A 22197-nucleotide genomic window follows, 5' to 3' on the forward strand; every position below is an offset into this window, starting at 1 on the left:
GGTGTATGCGAACACTTCTAGGCTTTTCTTGCTACCAGTGCTAACTCTGAGAGATCCAAAGAAATGTCCAGAGCTGCTTGACCATGGTATTCTGAGGCCTTGTACATATAAAAATATCAGCCTATTAAGAAGACGCTTACACTCATGGGAAATTAGCTGAAATGGGAAAGATTCAGGGGATGGAGGCGTTTTAGTAAGGAGAGGCTTCAGACTTTGTGTTCGCACGGGATGTAGTTAATATCCCGGCGGTCAGAATACCGACGCGGGGATTCCGACCACCGAGATTGCCGACATCCATCCTGTGCCTGTATGTGACCCGCCGGAATAGACCGTATGTTAAGCTGTTGCAGCTGGATCTGCCTTCTCCTGTGTGACAGATCTTATTGTATCATTGCAGGTGATGTAGCCAAGTTTAACCGCGGTGAATCTGCCTCTCCGGCTCCGGCCACCACGCTAGCCCAGCCTCAGCAGAATCAGACGCAGACGCACCACACGGCTCAGCAGCCGTTCCTGAACCCAACCTTGCCGCCGGGCTACAGTTACACAGGATTACCTTACTACGCTGGAGTACCAGGAGTACCGAGTGCTTTCCAGTATGGCCCCACCATGTTTGTAAGTACAGAAAGACAGCTGTCCTATCAGCATGTGATTCCAGTACATCTCTGCAACTTTAATAAATTAGCATATCCTGATAGACGCACCGTAAATCTGATTCCTATCTCCTCACTTACGTCTGTGTTGGTGAAATGGTTACTGCATGTTTTCCAAGCAGTCATTGCATGACCACGTCCTGTCTACGCTGCTCTAGTGTTCTCTTTTTCAGAATATAGTTTTGGGTTGTCTTTAGAACCTCGTACACAGTGGTGAAGCAGCTCTAAGGGTGGGTACCGGTGCCCTGATCACGTCAGAACAATGGTCTTCCCATTGATTAGGGAGTCGTCCGGTTCTAGCCCAGTATGTGCGTAGGCCATGTTTACGGTGCGCTCTTGCCCTGATTTGTGGTCACAGTGGAGACCTACATCTCATAGTCCCACACGCTGGTGACAAGTCGCTCGTGGCGGTCACAAGCCAATTGGCGAATGGTGTGCAGAAGTTTGAGGGGAATAATGCGGTTACTGTGGCTGAGTTGTATTGGAGCAGCTGGTGCTCCTGAGGCCTGAGAGAGGGTGAGTGACCATCAGTATGCCCCAGAGGAGGGATCCTAGTTGGCCGATGAGCACCTGCTAAATCACTCGCTGCAGCAAAGACTCTCGCCGTACTGCTAATCCCACGATGCTGCTTCTGATGTAACCACATGGAGATGTGCAGAGAGATTGCTCAGGAGTTGTGAGTACACGTTGGGGGCCCAGCCTAGAGGGCCCCATAGATCAGCCCGTGCAACAGCAGGAGAGATGGATCCTGATACGGCAGAAGTGTGATTGTCTGTGAGGATACCGGGTTTATGTGTCGGTTATTCTCACGGATTGGGAGTCACCAGAAAGGCAGCGGTTATAGCGCTGCTATGGGTACATCACATCAGACGGCCCACAGACTATTCCCACTTGAGTATACTCCTGAGCTGTGGACTTTTCTCTGGAACCGTCACCGCTGTGTGAAGTCCATTGCTGACGGTCGCTAAGGTTAGCGCTGCCTACGAAGCTGGTAGGATTCAGAGTCCTCAACCAGCTCAAACGTTTGTGCCAAGAGGGCAGAAGAGCCCTGCGTCTATTGTGCTGCTGCTTTTTATCCTTCGTCTGCTGCATGGATGGGATGGATTTGAATCCCAGGATGTAAATGTGTCCTGAGCAGTACGGGAAGGGACCTGTGATGGCTTCAACTCTGCCTGTGACTTTCTGCAGATCGTCGTGTCTTTACAGTGGGGGCTAGGTGGGATATAGCTGCCTGGAGGGCATATTTTCAGTATAGGGGAGCCAAGGGCAACTGCTCCAAATACACCCGCAGGCAATACCTAGTAACACATTGCAGCATCATTACATAGGTTATCATGTTCACCACACTGTACACCCTGGTCTGGCGGTAAGGGCACTCCTGGCTTATTCATACCCCTCTCTCTGCATTTATACACTGGGAAGCAGAGAGACGGGCTGTATACAGTACACCATCAGGGTCACTACCCAGGGCTGAGACGCGATACAGTGGGACCCTCGTTTTGTCACATTGGCCACATTGGAAGTGTGTTTAGCAATGGGCGTGCAGTGCGGGTGGGAAACGGAGCAGTGGGTGCATCTGACCTGATACCTAGACACAAGGTACCCAATATTTTAGAGGGGTGGACATGAGACATCCCGTGAGTGTAGGTGCACCCGTACTGAGATGGTGGTGGCGGGAGTGTTGTATGCTAATAGACACAGCTCTGTTCCACACCATTCTGCCTTCCAGCCATTAGGGACTGCTGTGTGGGTACTTTTGGGCATGTGCGTTGCTTTTCTTGGATGAATTGAAGTCATTGAGTCTTCTGTTGAGAAGATCTAGGTTCTGAATTTGTTATTGGTTTGTAGATATGGGAAGCGCTTTGTATTTGAGACCAGCGACACTAGTGTCAGAACTACCTGAGCTTGCCATATCCCAAACATTAACTTTTACACAATATCTTCCTTTTGTTTCAATCTCTTATTGTTCTCCTATTGTTCCTAGGACATCCTTTTTATGAGGTTTAAATTGCACTCATTTGGTCTGTTCTAGGTTCCTCCTGCATCAGCCAAGCAGCATGGGGTTAATCTGAACACGGCGTCCGCGCCCTTCCAGCAGGCCGGGGGATACGGGCAGCACAGCTACGGTGCAGGTAATGATCTATCGGTCAGCTGCCTTAAACTAAAGGTTCCTCGTGGATTGATCTACATCATGTGTATGTGATTAGTCCATTTTCCCATAGGATACGATGATCTGGCCCAGGGGACGACGGCTGGCGATTACGGCAAGGGAGGGTACAGCGGGTCAGCCCAAGCACAAAACAAGTCTGCGGGCACTGGACCGGGCAAAGGTGAGTGATTCCGCTTTCCCCTTCCCGGAAGGAACCTATAGAAAGCATACATGTACACCAATACATTACATACGTGTTTGCCATTGTGACTAGAGACCAAATGCACCTAAGTGAGCGGGCTTTCACTGCACGTTTAATTTGCCACTTTGGACTGTGCCACAAACTGGCTCCTCAGGGGCATCACCGTTCTTCTGGGCTTCAATGAATTTGATTGCAAAATCCATACAGTCCCTCTATATGTGCTCAGAGCTACTTCTCTGGGGTGATGCCTGGCTGATCCAGAAGTTCTCAGCATAGTTTCATGAAATCTAGAAGTACTCAAACGGTCATCCAGTTCCATCCAATACTAAATGTATAGTTGTGGGTGGAATTCTGTGGAATTAAACAGAAGAGCTACTTTACTTGTGCGTAAAGCTGCTGCTTTCTTCTTTGCGCAGGGGTGTCTGTGAGTTCCAGTAACAGCGGAGTACCCGATATCAGCGGCTCTGTCTACAACAAGACTCAGGTAGGTGTCCGTGACTATCTCGCTGTCACTTTTCCAGCTTCGGGAAGGAATTAATCTCTGCCATCTGTCTCCTCTTCCAGGCGTTTGACAAGCAGGGATTCCATGCAGCCACACCGCCTCCCTTCAGCCTTCCCTCTGCTCTCGGATCCACCGGGCCCTTAAACCCCGGCGCCGCTGCCGGATACGCACCAGCTCCTTTCCTGCATATTTTGCCTGCTCATCAACAACCTCACTCTCAGCTGCTTCATCACCATCTTCAGCAGGATGCTCAGGTGAGGGGTCTTCCGCTCCCATCATTTACTGGAACAAGTCCAGAAACGTAATCCTGAGTATTGAGGTTCTGCATGCCTTCTAGATACAGATACCAATCCTGGTGTTTGTGACCACAGATAAGTGGCATTATCTTCATGTCTACCATAGGTCATTAAATGCATTGTAAGATGTAGAGGCCTTAATTATTCTGTGTACAGTGATAGAACGGTGTTACGTAAGGGTGCAAGTTTACGGCTGGTTCCATGATGTTTGTTCCTGGTGATACACTGTGTGTACTTTCCTGCAATACATATATACAGAAGTGCTCGTGTATACTATACTCAAATTGCGACAAATTTGTTTAGCGCGCCTTGTACTTTGTGACTTGGCAGCGCCAAAACACTAATCCTAACTTCCTAGTACACTATAAGGCAACTAAGGCTCCAGATTGGGGAATAAGTACGCAGTCTGTAAAAACGCAACAGACCGGTCAGAGTCGAGTGACCCGCACCGTGAATCATTATGCTTTATATGCAACTTACTAACAATTCCTTTGTGACAACGAATGAATCCTGAAAACGTAACGCGCGATTTGCAAAATTGAAGAATAAGTGCTTCAAGTTGAAATCACACCTGGTGTGTGTCGCTGCATGGTGCAAAAGGGATGTTGTATGAGGACACAAGAGTGCAGTATATCAAACTGTCCCACAAGTAATAAGATAATTAAGTTTTCAGCATTTTAATGCCCTTTGGTAGTAAAGCTGCATATTATTAACTCCTAACCCTGTCTACTTAGGAGTTTAATTTTTCATCTGACGTTTCACTTCAGTAGTGCAAACCTAGTAGTGGGAGTTCTGGTACCGTCCCTCTGTCCTGTTCCTTACAGTACTACTAATTTCTCTTACGTCCTAGAGGATGCTGGGGACTCCGTAAGGACCATGGGGTATAGACGGGCTCCGCAGGAGATACGGCACCTAAAAAGAACTTTGACTATGGGTGTGCACTGGCTCCTCCCTCCATGCCCCTCCTCCAGACCTCAGTTAGATCTTGTGCCCAGAGGAGAATGGGTGCACTGCAGAGAGCTCTCCAGAGTTTTCTGTGGAAAAAGAATTTTGTTAGGTTTTTTATTTTCAGGGAGTCCTGTTGGCAACAGGCTCCCTGCATCGTGGGACCGAGGAGAGAAAAGCAGAGCTGGCTTGTCAAGTTGGGCACTGCTTCTAGGCTACTGGACACCATTAGCTCCAGAGGGAGTCAAAACACAGGTCTCACCTGGGGTTCGTCCCGGAGCCGCGCCGCCGTCCTCCTCACAGATGCCGAAGATAGAAGCCGGGTGAGTATGAGAAGGCAGAAGACATAATAGGCGGCAGAAGACATCAGATCTTCATGAGGTACCGCTGCGCGCCATTGCTTCCATTCACACACACAGAGCAGCACTGAAGGGTGCAGGGCGCAGGGGGGGGCGCCCTGGGCAGCAATAAACCTCACATTTGGGCACTGACAAGGTAGATTAGGCTGCTGGGCAGTAATTCTACGATCCCCCGCCATTTTCTATAAAAAATCACCGGGACCGAAGCCCGATCCCCAGCACTAACCAGCGCCATTTTCTCCACAGAAGCTGCATGAGGAAAACGCTGGCTCCCTGGTCTCTCCCCTGCTGAACATTCAGGCTGGAAAAAAGAGGAGGGGGGCATTTTGAGCGCAGTGAGTGGGAATCTGGTCATTTTATATATATATAAAAGCGCTATCTGGTCATATTTTTCCAGTGTTTTTAAGCGCTGGTGTGTGCTGGCATACTCTCTCTCTGTCTCTCCCTAGGGCCTGGTTGGGGTTTTGTCCCCTTATAGGTTAATCCCTGTGTGTGTGTGTGTGTGGTGTCGGTACGTGGTGTCGACATGTCTGAAGCGGAAGGCTTTTCCAAGGAGGAGGTGGAGCAAATGAGTGGTGTGTCCCCGTCGGTTGTGCCGACTCCAGATTGGATGGACATGTGGCATATGTTGAATGCAAGTGTGGCATCTTTACATAAAAAGCTTGATAAGGCTGATTTAGGGGGGACATCAGGGGGTCAATCCTCAGATTGGACCGACTCACAGGGCCCGTCGGGGTCTCAAAAGCGTCCCTTAACACAAGACACTACTACCGACACGGATTCTGATTCCAGTGTCGACTATGACGAAGTAAAATTGCACCCTAGGGTGACTAAAACCATTCAGTGTATGATTGTGGCAATAAGGGATGTGTTGCATATTGTGGATGAACCCTCTGTCCCCGACACAAGGGTACACATGTTTAAGGAAAAGAAACAGATTATTAACTTTCTCACATCTCATGAATTAAATGAATTCTTTGGAAAAGCTTGGGAGACTCCGGATAAGAGACCGCAGATCCCCAAAAGAATTTATATGGCATACCCTTTCCCTAAGCAGGACAGGGAGATTTGGGAATCACCCCCCACTGTGGACAAAGCCCTGACGCGCTTGTCCAAGAAAGTGGCGCTACCGTCTCCTGACACAGCAGCCCTTAAGGACCCTGCAGATCGCAGGCAAGAAACTACCTTAAAGTGTATTTATTCTCATACGGGTGCTGTGCTAAGACCGACAATTGCGTCGGCATGGGTGTGTAGCGCAATTGCAGCTTGGACAGATGAGCTGACAGATCAATTTGATAATATGGATAAGGATACTATATTCCTAACTAGCCCATATTAAAGACGCAGTATTATTTATGAGGGATGCTCAAAGGGACATTGGATTGCTAGCTTCAATGCCATGTCTGTCTCAGCGAGAAGATCCTTATGGACTCGCCAATGGACGGGTGATGCGGATTCCAAGAAACATATGGAAGTACTACCCTACAAGGGTGATGTATTGTTTGGGGATGGGCTGACGGACCTGGTTTCCACAGCCACAGCAGGTAAATCAAATTTCTCTGACGTCCTAAGTGGATGCTGGGGACTCCGTCAGGACCATGGGGATTAGCGGCTCCGCAGGAGACAGGGCACAAAACTAAAGCTTTAGGATCAGGTGGTGTGTACTGGCTCCTCCCCCTATGACCCTCCTCCAAGCCCCAGTTAGGTTTTTGTGCCCGTCCGAGCAGGGTGCAATCTAGGTGGCTCTCTTAAGGAGCTGCTTAGAAAAAGTTTTTAGGTTTCTTATTTTCAGTGAGTCCTGCTGGCAACAGGCTCACTGCATCGAGGGACTTAGGGGAGAGAAGTTCAACTCACCTGCGTGCAGGATGGATTGGCTTCTTAGGCTACTGGACACCATTAGCTCCAGAGGGAGTCGGAACACAGGTCTCACCCTGGGGTTCGTCCCGGAGCCGCGCCGCCGACCCCCCTTGCAGATGCTGAAGATTGAAGGTCCAGAAACTGGCGGCAGAAGGCTTTTCAGTCTTCATGAAGGTAGCGCACAGCACTGCAGCTGTGCGCCATTGTTGTCACACACTTCACACCAACGGTCACGGAGGGTGCAGGGCGTTGCTGGGGGCGCCCTGGGCAGCAATGTATAATACCTTATTCTGGCTAAAAATACATCACATATAGCCCCTGGAGGCTATATGGATGTATTTAACCCCTGCCAGGTCTCAGAAAAACGGGAGAAGAAGCCCGCCGAAAAGGGGGCGGGGCCTATTCTCCTCAGCACACAGCGCCATTTTCCCTCACAGAAATGCTGGTGGGAAGGCTCCCAGGCTCTCCCCTGCACTGCACTACAGAAACAGGGTTAAAACAGAGAGGGGGGGCACTTATTTGGCGATATGTATATATATATTAAAATGCTATAAGGGAAAAACACTTATATAAAGGTTGTCCCTGTATAATATAGCGTTTTTGGTGTGTGCTGGCAAACTCTCCCTCTGTCTCCCCAAAGGGCTAGTGGGGTCCTGTCCTCTATCAGAGCATTCCCTGTGTGTGTGCTGTGTGTCGGTACTTGTGTGTCGACATGTATGAGGACGATGTTGGTGAGGAGGCGGAGCAATTGCCGGTAATGGTGATGTCACTCTCTAGGGAGTCGACACCGGAATGGATGGCTGATTTAAGGAATTACGTGATAATGTCAACACGCTGCAAGGTCGGTTGACGACATGAGATGGTTGGCAAACCAATTAGTACCTGTCCAGGCGTCTAAAACACCGTCAGGGGCGTTAAAACGTCCTTTTACCTCAGTCGGTCGACACAGACACGGACACTGACTCCAGTGTCGACGGTGAAGAAACAAACGTATTTTCCTTTAGGGCCACACGTTACTTGTTAAGGGCAATGAAGGAGATGTTACATATTTTCTGATACTACAAGTACCACAAAAAAGGGTATTATGTGGAGTGTGAAAAAACTACATGTGGTTTTTCCTGAATCAGATAAATTAAATGAAGTGTGTGATGATGCGTGGGTTTCCCCCGATAGAAAATTATTGGCGGTATACCCTTTCCCGCCAGAAGTTATGGCGCGTTGGGAAACACACCTTAGGGTGGATAAGGCGCTCACACGCTTATAAAAACGAGTGGCGTTACCGTCTCCAGATACGGACGCCCTCAAGGAGCCAACTGATAGGAGGTTGGAAAATATCCTAAAAAGTATATACACACATACTGGTGTTATACTGCGACCAGCGATCGCCTCAGCCTGGATGGGCAGCGCTGGGGTGGCTTGGTCGGATTCCCCGACTGGAAATATTGATACCCTTGACAGGGACAGTATTTTATTGACTATAGAGCATTTGAAAGATGCATTTCTATATATGCGAAACTCTGGCATCAAGAGTAAGTGCGATGTCCATATCTGCCAGACGATGTTTATGGACACGACAGTGGTCAGGTGATGCAGATTCCAAACGGCACATGGAAGTATTGCCGTATAAAGGGGAGGAGTTATTTGGGGTCGGTCCATCGGACCTGGTGGCCACGGCAACAGCTAGAAAATCCACCTTTTTTACCCCAAGTCACATCTCAGCAGAAAAAGACATAGTCTTTTCAGCCTCAGTCCTTTCGTCCCCATAATATCTGCCCAGGGATAGAGGTAAGGGAAGAAGACTGCAGCAGGCAGCCCATTCCCAGGAACAGAAGCCTTCCACCGCTTCTGCCAAGTCCTCAGCATGACGCTGGGGCCGTACAAACAGGTGCGGTGGGGGGTCGTCTCAAGAGTTTCAGCACGCAGTGGGCTCACTCGCAAGTGGACCCCTGGATCCTACAAGTAGTATCCCAGGGGTACAGATTGGAGATTCGAGACGTCTCCCCCTCGCAGGTTCCTGAAGTTTGCTTTACCAACGTCTACCTCCGACAGGGAGGCAGTATTGGAAACAATTCACAAGCTGTATTCCCAGCAGGTCATAATCAAAGTACCCCTCCTACAACAAGTAAAGGGGTATTATTCCACACTATATTGTGGTACTGAAGCCAGACGGCTAGGTGAGACCTATTCTAAATGGAGTCACTCAGAGCAGTGATAGCGAACCAGGAAGAAGGGGACTATATGGTGTCCCTGGACATCAAGGATGCTTACCTCCATGTCCAAATTTGCCCTTCTCACAAAGGGTAACTCAGGTTCGTGGTACAAAACTGTCACTATCAGTTTCAGACGCTGCCGTTTGGATTGTCCACGGCACCCCGGGTCTTTACCAAGGTAATGGCCAAAATGATGATTCTTCTTCAAAGAAAAGGCGTCTTAATTATCCCTTACTTGGACGATCTCCTGATAAGGGCAAGGTCCAGAGAACAGTTGGAGGTCTGAGTAGCACTATCTCAAGTAGTTCTACGACAGCACGGGTGGATTCTAAATATTCCAAAATCGCAGCTGTCTCCGACGACACGTCTGCTGTCCCTAGGGATGATTCTGGACACAGTCCAGAAAAAGGTGTTTCTCCCGGAGGAGAAAGCCAGGGAGTTATCCGAGCTAGTCAGGAACCTCCAAAAACCAGGAAAAGTGTCAGTGCATCATTGCACAAGGGTCCTGGGAAAAATGGTGGCTTCTTACGAAGCGATTCCATTCGGCAGATTTCACGCAAGAACTTTTCAGTGGGATCTGCTGGACAAATGGTCCGGATCGCATCTTCAGATGCATCAGCGGATAACCATGTCTCCAAGGACAAGGGTGTCTCTTCTGTGGTGGCTGCAGAGTGCTCATCTACTAAAGGGCCACAGTTATGCATTCAGGACTGGGTCCTGGTGACCACGGATTCCAGCTTGAAAGGCTGGGGAGCTGTCACACAGGGAAAAAATTTCCAGGGAGTGTGATCAAGTCTGGGGACTTCTCTCCGCATAAATATACTGGAGCTAAGAGCAATTTACAATGCTCTAAGCTTAGCAAGACCTCTGCTTCAAGGTCAGCCGGTATTGATCCAGTGGGACAACATCACGGCAGTCGCCCACGTAAACAGACAGGGCGGCACAAGAAGCAGGAGGACAATGGCAGAAACTGCAAGGATTCTTCGCTGGGCGGAAAATCATGTGATAGCACTGTCAGCAGTTTTTCATTCCGGGAGTGGACAACTGGGAAGCAGACTTCCTCAGCACGACCTCCACCCGGGAGAGTGGGGACTTCATCGAGAAGTTTTTTTTCCACATGATTGTGCACCGTTGGGAAAGACCAAAGGTGGACATGATGGCGTCCCGCCTGAACAAAAAACTGGACAGGTATTGCGCCAGGTCAAGAGACCCTCAGGCAATAGCTGTGGACGTTCTGGTAACACCATGGGTGTACCAGTCGGTGTATGTGTTCCCTCCTCTGCTTCTCATACCAAAGGTACTGAGAATTATAAGACGTAGAGGAGTAAGAACTATACTCGTGGCTCCGGATGGGCCAAGAAGGACTTGGTACCCGGAACTTCAAGAGATGCTCACAGAGGACTCAGGGCCTCTGCCGATAAGAAGGGACTTGCTTCAGCAAGTACCATGTCTGTTCCAAGACTTACCGCGGCTGCGTTTGACGGCATGGCGGTTGAACGCCGGATCCTAAGGGAAAAAGGCATTCCGGAAGAGGTCATTCCTACCCTGGTCAAAGCCAGGAAGGAGGTGACCGCACAACATTATCACCACATGTGGCGAAAATATGTTGCGTGGTGTGAGGCCAGGAAGGCCCCACGAAGAAATTTCAACTCGGTCGATTCCTGCATTTCCTGCAAACAGGAGTGTCTATGGGCCTCAAATTGGGGTCCATTAAGGTTCAAATTTCGGCCCTGTCGATTTTCTTCCAGAAAGAATTGGCTTCAGTTCCTGAAGTCCAGAAATTTGACAAGGGAGTACTGCATATACAACCCCCTTTTGTGCCTCCAGTGGCACTGTGGGATCTCAACGTAGTCCTGGGATTCCTCAAATCACGTTGGTTTAAACCGCTCAAATCTGTGGATTTGAAATATCTCACATGGAAAGTGACCATGATGTTGGCCCTGGCCTCGGCCAGGCGAGTGTCAGAATTGGCGGCTTTGTCTCACAAAAGCCCATATCTGATTGTCCATTCGGACAGGGCAGAGCTGCGGACTCGTCCCCAGTTTCTCCCTAAGGTGGTGTCAGCGTTTCATCTGAACCAGCTTATTGTGGTACCTGCGGCTACTAGAGACTTGGAGGACTCCAAGTTGCTAGATGTTGTCAGGGCCCTGAAAATATAGATTTCCAGGACGGCTGGAGTCAGGAAAACTGACTTGCTGTTATCCTGTATGCACCCAAAAAACTGGGTGCTCTTGCTTCTAAGCAGACGATTGTTAGTTGAATGTGTAGTACAATTCACCTTGCACATTCTGTGGCAGGACTGCCACAGCCAAAATATATAAATGCCCATTCCACAAGGAAGGTGGGCTCATCTTGGGCGACTGCCCGAGGGGTCTCGGCTTTACAACTTTGCCGAGCTGCTACTTGGTCAGGGGCACACCCTGGCTGAGGAGGACCTGGAGTTCTCTCACTCGGTGCTGCAGAGTCATCCGCACTCTCCCGCCCGTTTGGGAGCTTTGGTATAATCCCCATGGTCCTGACGGAGTCCCAAGCATCCACTTAGGACGTCAGAGAAAATAAGATTTTACTTACCGATAAATCTATTTCTCGTAGTCCGTAGTGGATGCTGGGCGCCCATCCCAAGTGCGGATTGTCTGCAATACTTGTACATAGTTATTGTTACAAAAAAATCGGGTTGTTATTGTTGTGAGCCGTCTGTTCAGAGGCTCCTACGTTTGTCATACTGTTAACTGGGTTTAGATCACAAGTTATACGGTGTGATTAGTGTGGCTGGTATGAGTCTTACCCGGGATTCAATATCCTTCCTTATTGTGTACGCTCGTCCGGGCACAGTATCCTAACTGAGGCTTGGAGGAGGGTCATAGGGGGAGGAGCCAGTACACACCACCTGATCCTAAAGCTTTAGTTTTGTGCCCTGTCTCCTGCGGAGCCGCTAATCCCCATGGTCCTGACGGAGTCCCCAGCATCCACTACGGACTACGAGAAATAGATTTATCGGTAAGTAAAATCTTATTTTTTTACCTTATATACCCCAACAGCAAAAGAAAGTAACACCCTATCAGATGAAGTCCTTTCGGTCGCACAAGTCCAAAAGAGGTCGGGGATCCTCTTTCCTCGCCAGAGGTAAGGGCAGAGGCAAGAGAGCACCTGCTTCGGCAGGTGCCCAGGAACCAAAGTCCTCCCCGGCTGCTCCAAAACCCACAGCATGACACTGGGGCTCCCCTGAGGGAGTCCGCACCGGTGGGGGCACGTCTTCGACTTTTCAGTCAGGCCTGGGTCAGTTTCCCAGGGTTACAAATTGGAATTTGAGGAGGTGCCCCCGCGCCGATGTTTCAAATCGGCCCTACCAGCTTCCACATCGGAAAGGGATGTAGTGTTAGCTGAAATTCAAACGCTGTGTATACAGCAAGTGATAATCAAGGTTCCCCTGCACCAGCAGGGAAGAGGTTACTACTCAACCCTATTTGTGGTCCCGAAACCGGACGGTTCGGTCAGACCTATTTTGAATCTGAAATCCCTAAACCTGTACATAAAAAGATTCAAATTCAAAATGGAATCTCTCAGAGCGATAATAGCCAACATGGAGGAGGGGGAGTTTATGGTGTCTCTGGACATAAAAGATGCGTACCTTCATGTCCCCATATATGCCCCCCATCAGTAATACCTGAGATTCGCTGTACAGGATTGTCATTACCAATTTCAGACGTTGCCGTTTGGACTCTCCACGGCGCTGAGGATTTTCACCAAGATAATGGCGGAAATGATGGTGGTCCTGCGCAAGCATGGAGTCACAATTATCCCATTCTTGGACGATCTCCTGATAAAAGCGAGATCAAGGGAGAAATTGCTGAACAGTGTGGCGCTCTCGTTGAGAGTGCTCCAGCAACACAGTTGGATTCTAAATCTACCGAAGTCACAGTTGATTCCGACAACTCGACTACCGTTCCTAGGTATGATACTGGATACGGAACAAATGAAGGTCTTCCTCCCAATAGAGAAAGCCCAAGACATACAGAACATGGTCAGAGACCTGCTAAAACCGAAAAGGGTGTCAGTTCACCAATGCACTCGAGTTCTGGGGAAAATGGTGGCGGCCTACGAGGCCATTCCCTTCGGCAGGTTCCATGCAAGGACTTTTCAATGGGACCTTCTGGACAAGTGGTCCGGGTCCCATCTGCACTTACATCGGAAAATAACTGTCCCCAGGGACCAGAGTGTCCCTCCTGTGGTGGTTGCAAAGTGCTCACCTCTTGGAGGGTCGCAGGTTCGGAATTCAGGATTGGATCCTGGTTACCACGGACGCGAGCCTCCGAGGATGGGGAGCGGTCACACAGGGAAAACATTTTCAGGGTCTTTGGTCAGACCAGGAGTCCTGTCTACACATCAATGTGTTGGAACTCAGGGTCATTTACAACGGCCTTCGACAAGCGGAGAGTTTTCTTCGAAACCTACCGGTTCTGATTCAATCAGAAAATGTCACAGCAGTGGCTCATGTGAACCGCCAAGGCGGGACAAAAAGCAGAGTCGCGATGGTGGAAGCCACAAGGATCCTTCGCTGGGCGGAAAATCATGTAAGCGCTCTGTCAGCTGTCTTCATTCCGGGAGTGGACAACTGGGAAGCAGACTTCCTCAGCAGACACGATCTCCATCCAGGAGAGTGGGGACTTCATCAAGAAGTCTTTGCAGAAGTAACACGTCTTTGGGGAACTCCTCAAATAGACATGATGGCGTCACGCCTCAACAAAAAACTTCAGAGGTACTGCGCCAGGTCTCGGAACCCTCAGGCAATAGCAGTGGACGCTCTGATAACACCGTGGGTTTTCAAATCGGTCTACGTGTTTCCTCCTCTTCCTCTCATCACAAAAGTGTTGAGGATCATAAGACGAAGAAGAGTATGAACGATACTCGTTGTCCCAGACTGGCCTCGAAGGGCCTGGTACTCGGATCTACAAGAGATGCTCACAGGAGATCCCTGGCCTCTTCCTCTGAGGGAAGACCTGTTGCAGCAGGGGCCCTGAGTATTACGTTTGACGGCATGGCGGTTGAACGCCGAATCCTAGCGAAAAAGGGGATTCCGGACGAGGTCATCCCTACGTTAATAAAGGCTAGGAAGGAGTTGACGATAAAACATTATCACCGTATCTGGCGAAAGTATGTGTCTTGGTGTGAGACCAAGAATGCACCTACGGAAGATTTCTCTAACGTCCTAGTGGATGCTGGGGACTCCGTCAGGACCATGGGGATAGCGGCTCCGCAGGAGACAGGGCACATCTAAAGAAAGCTTTTAGGATCACATGGTGTGTACTGGCTCCTCCCCCCATGACCCTCCTCCAAGCCTCAGTTAGGTTTTTGTGCCCGTCCGAGCAGGGTGCAATCTAGGTGGCTCTCCTAAAGAGCTGCTTAGAAAAAGTTTTTTTAGGTTTTAAATCTCAGTGAGTCCTGCTGGCAACAGGCTCACTGCATCGAGGGACTTAGGGGAGAGATTTTCAACTCACCTGCGTGCAGGATGGATTGGAGTCTTAGGCTACTGGACATAGCTTCAGAGGGAGTCGGAACACAGGTCATCCTGGGGTTCGTCCCGGAGCCGCGCCGCCGACCCCCCTTACAGATGCTGAAGATCGGAGGTCCGGAAACAGGCGGCAGAAGACTCTTCAGTCTTCATGAAGGTAGCGCACAGCACGGCAGCTGTGCGCCATTGTTGCTACACACTTCTCACTGACCAGTCACGGAGGGTGCAGGGCGCTGCTGGGGGCGCCCTGGGCAGCAATATTAAATACCTTTAGTGGCAAAGAATACATCACATATAGCCATTAAGGCTATATGTATGTATTTAACCCAGGCCAGATTTCTCAAAACCCGGGAGAAAAGCCAGCCGGAAAAGGGGCGGAGCTTATTCTCCTCAGCACTCAGCGCCATTTTCCTGCTCAGCTCCGCTGTGAGGAAGGCTCCCAGGACTCTCCCCTGCACTGCACTACAGAAACAGGGTAACAAAGAGAAGGGGGGCATAAATTGGCGATATTTATATATTAAAAGCGCTTATAACAAAAACAACACCTTTTAGGGTTGTTTATATACATTTATAGCGCTTTTGGTGTGTGCTGGCAAACTCTCCCTCTGTCTCCCCAAAGGGCTAAGGGGGTCCTGTCTTCGATTAGAGCATTCCCTGTGTGGCTGCTGTGTGTCGTTACGTGTGTGTCGACATGTATGAGGACGATGTTGGTGTGGAGGCAGAGCAATTGCCGGTAATGGTGATGTCACCCCCTAGGGAGTCGACACCGGAATGGATGGCTTTAGTTATGGAATTACGTGATAATGTTAGTACATTACAAAAGTCAGTAGACGAAATGAGACGGCCGGAAAACCAGTCAGTACCGGCTCAGGCGTCTCAGACACCGTCAGGGGCTGTAAAACGTCCCTTACCTCAGTCAGTCGACACGGGTTCTGACACAGATGAATCTAGTGTCGACGGTGAAGAAACAAACGTATTTTCCAACAGGGCCACACGTTATATGATCACGGCAATGAAGGAGGCTTTGCAGATCTCTGATACTGCTGGTACCTCAAAAAGGGGTATTATGTGGGGGGTGAAAAAACTACCTGTAGCTTTTCCAGAATCAGAGGAATTGAATGACGTGTGTGATGAAGCGTGGGTTAACCCAGATAGAAAACTGCTAATTTCTAAGAAGTTATTGGCATTATACCCTTTCCCACCAGAGGTTAGGACGCGCTGGGAAACACCCCCTAGGGTGGATAAGGCGCTCACACGTTTATCAAAGCAAGTGGCGTTGCCGTCTCCTGATACGGCCGCCCTCAAGGATCCAGCGGATAGGAGGCTGGAAACTAACCTGAAAAGTATATACACTCATACTGGTGTTATACTGCGACCGGCAATAGCCTCAGCCTGGATGTGCAGTGCTGGGGTAGTGTGGTTGGATTCCCTGACTGAAAATATTGATACCCTGGATAGAGACAGTATTTTATTGACTCTAGAGCAATTAAAGGATGCGTTTCTTTATATGCGAGATGCTCAGAGGGATATTTGTACTCTAGCATCAAGAGTAAGTGCGATGTCCATATCTGCCAGAAGAAGTTTATGGACGCGACAGTGGTCAGGTGATGCGGATTCCAAAAGGCATATGGAAGTGTTGCCATATAAAGGAGAGGAATTATTTGGGGTCGGTCTATCGGATCTGGTGGCCACGGCAACTGCCGGCAAATCCACTTTTTTACCTCAGACCCCCTCCCAACAGAAAAAGACACCGTCTTTTCAGCCGCAGTCCTTTCGCTCCTATAAAAACAAGCGAGCAAAAGGACAGTCTTATCTGCCGCGAGGCAGAGGAAAGGGTAAGAGAGGGCAGCAAGCAGCCCCTGCCCAGGACCAGAAGCCCGCCCCGGGTTCTACAAAGCCATCAGCATGACGCTGGGGCTTTACAAGCGGACTCAGGAGCGGTGGGGGGTCGACTAAAGATTTTCAGCAATCAGTGGGCTCGCTCACAGGTGGACCCGTGGATCCTGCAGATAGTATCTCAGGGTTACATGTTGGAGTTCGAAAGGTCTCCCCCTCGCCGGTTCCTAAAGTCTGCTTTACCAACGTCTCCCTCAGAAAGGACGACGGTATTGGAAGCCATTCACAAGCTGTATTCTCAGCAGGTGATAGTCAAGGTACCCCTCCTACAACAGGGAAAGGGGTATTATTCCACACTATTTGTGGTACCGAAGCCGGACGGTTCGGTAAGACCTATTCTAAATCTGAAATCCTTGAACCTGTACATACAGAAATTCAAGTTCAAGATGGAGTCACTCAGAGCAGTGATAGCGAATCTGGAAGAAGGGGACTTCATGGTGTCCCTGGACATAAAAGATGCTTATCTGCATGTCCCAATTTACCCCTCACACCAAGGGTATCTCAGGTTCGTGATACAAGACTGTCATTATCAGTTTCAAACGCTGCCGTTTGGTTTGTCCACGGCCCCTCGGGTCTTTACCAAGGTAATGACCGAAATGATGGTTCTTCTACGAAGAAAAGGCGTATTAATTATCCCTTACTTGGACGATCTCCTGATAAGGGCAAAGTCCAGAGAACAGCTGGAAGTCGGTGTAGCACTAACCCAAGTAGTGCTTCAGCAACACGGGTGGATTCTGAATCTTCCAAAATCTCAATTGACCCCGACAACACGTCTGCTGTTCCTGGGAATGATTCTGGACACGGTTCAGAAAAAGGTGTTTCTCCCGGAGGAGAAAGCAAGGGAGTTATCCGAACTGGTCAGGAACCTCCTAAAACCAGGAACTGTGTCAGTACATCAATGCACAAGAGTCCTGGGAAAGATGGTGGCTTCTTACGAAGCAATTCCATTCGGCAGATTCCATGCACGAACATTTCAGTGGGATCTGCTGGACAAATGGTCCGGATCGCATCTGCACATGCATCAGCGGATAACACTGTCACCAAGAACAAGGTTGTCTCTCCTGTGGTGGTTGCAGAGTGCCCATCTGTTAGAGGGCCGCAGGTTCGGCATACAGGACTGGGTCCTGGTGACTACGGATGCCAGCCTACGGGGCTGGGGAGCAGTCACACAGGGAAGAAACTTCCAGGGTGTATGGTCAGACCTGGAGACGTCTCTTCACATAAATATACTGGAGCTAAGAGCGATATACAATGCTCTAAGCTTGGCAAAACCGCTGCTTCAGGGTCAGCCGGTGTTGATCCAGTCGGACAACATCACGGCAGTCGCCCACGTAAACAGACAAGGCGGCACGAGAAGCAGAAGAGCAATGACAGAAGCTGCAAGGATTCTTCGCTGGGCGGAAAATCATGTCATAGCACTGTCAGCAGTGTTCATCCCGGGAGTGGACAACTGGGAAGCAGACTTCCTCAGCAGACACGACCTTCACCCGGGAGAGTGGGGACTTCATCCGGAAGTTTTCCACATGATTGTGAACCGTTTGGGAAAAACCAAAGGTGGATATGATGGCGTCTCGCCTCAACAAAAAACTGGACAGATATTGCGCCAGGTCAAGAGACCCTCAGGCAATAGCTGTGGACGCTCTGGTAACACCATGGGTGTACCAGTCAGTGTATGTGTTTCCTCCTCTGCCTCTCATACCAAAGGTACTGAGAATTATTCGGAAAAGGGGAGTAAGAACAATACTAGTGGCTCCGGATTGGCCAAGAAGAACTTGGTATCCGGAACTTCAAGAGATGCTCACGGAGGATCCGTAGCTCCTACCTCTAAGAAGGGATCTGCTTCAGCAGGGACCTTGTATGTTCCAAGACTTACCGCGACTGCGTTTGACGGCATGGCGGTTGAACGCCGGATTCTAAAAGAAAAGGGCATTCCAGAGGAAGTTATTCCTACCTTGATTAAGGCTAGGAAGGAAGTGACCGCACAACATTATCACCGCATTTGGAGAAAATATGTTGCGTGGTGTGAAGCCAAGAAGGCCCCAACGGAAGAATTTCAATTGGGTCGATTCTTACATTTCCTGCAGGCAGGATTGTCTATGGGCCTCAAATTGGGGTCTATTAAAGTTCAAATTTCGGCCTTATCAATCTTCTTCCAGAAGGAATTGGCTTCAGTGCCTGAAGTACAAACTTTTGTCAAGGGTGTACTACATATACAGCCCCCGATTGTGCCCCCAGTGGCACCGTGGGATCTAAACGTAGTTTTGGATTTTCTCAAATCTCATTGGTTTGAGCCTCTCAAATCTGTAGATTTGAAGTATCTTACATGGAAAGTAACCATGCTACTGGCCCTGGCTTCAGCCAGGAGAGTTTCAGAGTTGGCGGCTTTATCGTACAAAAGCCCATATCTGATTTTCCATTCGGACAGGGCAGAACTGCGGACACGTCCTCATTTTCTCCCTAAGGTGGTTTCGGCTTTTCACTTGAACCAGCCTATTGTGGTGCCTGCGGCTACTAGCGACTTGGAGGACTCCAAGTTACTGGACGTTGTCAGAACATTAAAAATATATATTTCAAGGACAGCTGGAGTCAGAAAATCTGACTCGTTGTTTATATTGTATGCACCCAACAAGCTGGGTGCTCCTGCGTCTAAGCAGACGATTGCGCGTTGGATCTGTAGCACAATCCAACTTGCACATTCTGTGGCAGGCCTGCCACAGCCTAAATCTGTAAAGGCCCACTCCACAAGGAAGGTGGGCTCATCTTGGGCGGCTGCCCGAGGGGTCTCGGCATTACAACTTTGCCGAGCAGCTACGTGGTCAGGGGAGAACACGTTTGTAAAATTTTACAAATTTGATACTCTGGCTAAGGAGGACCTGGAGTTCTCTCATTCGGTGCTGCAGAGTCATCCGCACTCTCCCGCCCGTTTGGGAGCTTTGGTATAATCCCCATGGTCCTGACGGAGTCCCCAGCATCCACTAGGACGTTAGAGAAAATAAGAATTTACTTACCGATAATTCTATTTCTCATAGTCCGTAGTGGATGCTGGGCGCCCATCCCAAGTGCGGATTGTCTGCATTACTTGTACATAGTTATTGTTACAAAAAAATCGGGTTATTATTGTTGTGAGCCATCTTTTTTAGAGGCTACTTCATTGTTATCATACTGTTAACTGGGTTCAAATCACAAGTTGTACGGTGTGATTGGTGTGGCTGGTATGAGTCTTACCCGGGATTCAAGATCCTTCCTTATTGTGTACGCTCGTCCGGGCACAGTACCTAACTGAGGCTTGGAGGAGGGTCATGGGGGGAGGAGCCAGTACACACCATGTGATCCTAAAAGCTTTCTTTAGATGTGCCCTGTCTCCTGCGGAGCCGCTATCCCCATGGTCCTGACGGAGTCCCCAGCATCCACTACGGACTATGAGAAATAGAATTATCGGTAAGTAAATTCTTATTTTTCATCTGGGTCGTCTTCTCCACTTCCTACAGACAGGAGTGGATATGGGCCTGAAATTAGGCTCTGTTAAGGTACAGATTTTGGCCCCCTCGATTTTCTTTCAGAAGGAATTGGCTTCTTTTCTAGAAGTCCAGACATTTGTAAAGGGAGTGCTGCACATCCAGCCCACTTTTGTGCCTCCAGTGGCACCATGGGACCTGAACGTGGTGTTGCAGTTCCTAAAATCACACTGGTTTGAACCGCTTAACAAGGTTGAGTTGAAATTTCTTACCTGGAAGGTGGTCATGTTGTTGGCCTTAGCATCAGCAAGGCGAGTGTCAGAATTGGCGGCTTTGTCACACAAGAGCCCCTACTTGATTTTTCATGTGGATCGAGCTGAATTGAGGACACGTCCGCAATTTTTGCCTAAAGTGGTTTCTTCGTTCCATATGAATCAACCTATTGTGGTCCCTGTGGCTACAAGTGACCTGGAGGATTCCAGATCCCTGGACGTAGTCAGGGCCTTAAAAATGTATGTAGCCAGGACGGCTAGAATTAGGAAAACAGAGGCTCTGTTTATCCTGTATGCGGCCAATAAGATTGGCACTCCTGCTACGAAGCAGACTATTGCTCGCTGGATCTGTAATACAATTCAGCAGGCTCACTCTACGGCTGGATTGCCGGTACCAAATTCGGTTAAGGCCCATTCCACTAGGAAGGTGGGCTCTTCTTGGGCGGCTGCCCGAGGCGTCTCGGCTTTACAACTTTGCCGAGCGGCGACTTGGTCGGGGTCAAACACTTTTGCTAAATTCTACAAGTTTGATACCCTGGCTGATGAGGACCTAGCGTTTGCTCAGTCGGTGCTGCAGAGTCATACGCGCTCTCCCGCCCGATTGGATGCTTTGGTATAAACCCCATGGTCCTTACGGAGTCCCCAGCATCCTCTAGGACGTAAGAGAAAATAAGATTTTAAACCTACCGGTAAATCTATTTCTCCTAGTCCGTAGAGGATGCTGGGCGCCCGTCCCAGTGCGGAAACTCTGCAAGACTTGTATATAGTTGTTGCTTACATAAGGGTTATGTTACAGTTGACATCGGTCTTGGACCGTTACTGTAGTTTGTTCATACTGTTAACTGGTTATGTATGTTCCAGGTTACATGGTATGATTGGTGTGGGCTGGTATGAATCTTGCCCTTGGATTGCTAAATCCTGCCTTGTATTGTCCATCTCCTCTGGGCACAGTTCTCTAACTGAGGTCTGGAGGAGGGGCATAGTGGGAGGAGCCAGTGCACACCCATAGTCAAAGTTCTTTTTAGGTGCCATATCTCCTGCGGAGCCCGTCTATACCCCATGGTCCTTACGGAGTCCCCAGCATCCTCTACGGACTAGGAGAAATTGATTTACCGGTAGGTTTAAAATCTTATTTTAGTCTGGCTGGTGAGGGAGTCCTGTTGTATTTTCTAATGGTTGAGGCAATGAAATTCTAGGCAGAAAAGCTGACAGTGCTTTGGAGAAGACTATGAATTACAGTGTTTGTCGCCTTAAGAGTAACCAAATGAACAGAAATGTAAAGAGAAAATAAACTGGAGGATAAGAGTATCATTTTTAATAAAAATTAGATTTTGTATCAATGTGGCCAAACTGCCGTGAGGTTGTCCATAATATCTGCCATGGGTGGTGACTGCTGAAAGATGGGTCTGTGGTCCTACACTAAATAGGTACAGGTCCAAGCCACTTTATTATGTCTTGTAGTTATGCGTACGACCAGTGGTTTCCTCCTTTTCTTTTTCATCCACTAGGGGTCACTGGAGTACTCTTGGGATATGGACGGCCTCCATAGGAACAGGGCACTGAATATTTAAATTTAGAACACTCCACCCTTCCATATCCCAGAGTACCTCAGTGTTTTTTCTGTGCTCAAGTAGCAACAGGCTTATGTGGCTTAGTCCACAATTATTTTGAATATTTTTATTTTTTTTAGTTAATATTTTTTCTTTTTTCATACACATCCCTTTCCCCCTTCCAAAAGGCCAGGGTCAGGGATAGTGCAAGCTGCTACAAGCAGCTGTGGCGTGTCGGTCCTCACCAAAAGAGCACCCTCACAGCCAGAGCAGACATTCTGCAGAAAGGCTGGCCGTTGCTTACAGAGAAGCCCCGTCGGAGCCTCACCACAGGAGTCCAGGTAT

The 22197-nt window shown here is 49.1% G+C and overlaps 1 protein-coding gene across 10 annotated transcripts in view; it reads left to right on the plus strand.

Moving 5' to 3' along the window:
- The window catches only part of UBAP2 (ubiquitin associated protein 2), a 186256-nt gene that overhangs the window by 157738 nt on the left and 6321 nt on the right, over nucleotides 1-22197 (plus strand). For 7 of the 10 annotated variants that reach the window (XM_063957893.1, XM_063957859.1, XM_063957901.1 and 4 more), the window contains exons 23-27: nucleotides 398-612; nucleotides 2683-2782; nucleotides 2858-2980; nucleotides 3418-3485; nucleotides 3566-3757. In XM_063957893.1, coding sequence (XP_063813963.1) covers nucleotides 398-612; nucleotides 2683-2782; nucleotides 2858-2980; nucleotides 3418-3485; nucleotides 3566-3757 — 698 coding nt within the window. Of the gene's footprint in view, nucleotides 1-397; nucleotides 613-2682; nucleotides 2783-2857; nucleotides 2981-3417; nucleotides 3486-3565; nucleotides 3758-5349; nucleotides 5439-22197 lie in introns of all 10 variants that reach the window. The other 3 variants (XM_063957926.1, XM_063957934.1, XM_063957917.1) reach the window with 2 other exon arrangements.

The sequence above is a fragment of the Pseudophryne corroboree genome, chromosome 1, assembly GCF_028390025.1.
Source record: "Pseudophryne corroboree isolate aPseCor3 chromosome 1, aPseCor3.hap2, whole genome shotgun sequence".
NCBI lineage: Eukaryota > Metazoa > Chordata > Amphibia > Anura > Myobatrachidae > Pseudophryne > Pseudophryne corroboree.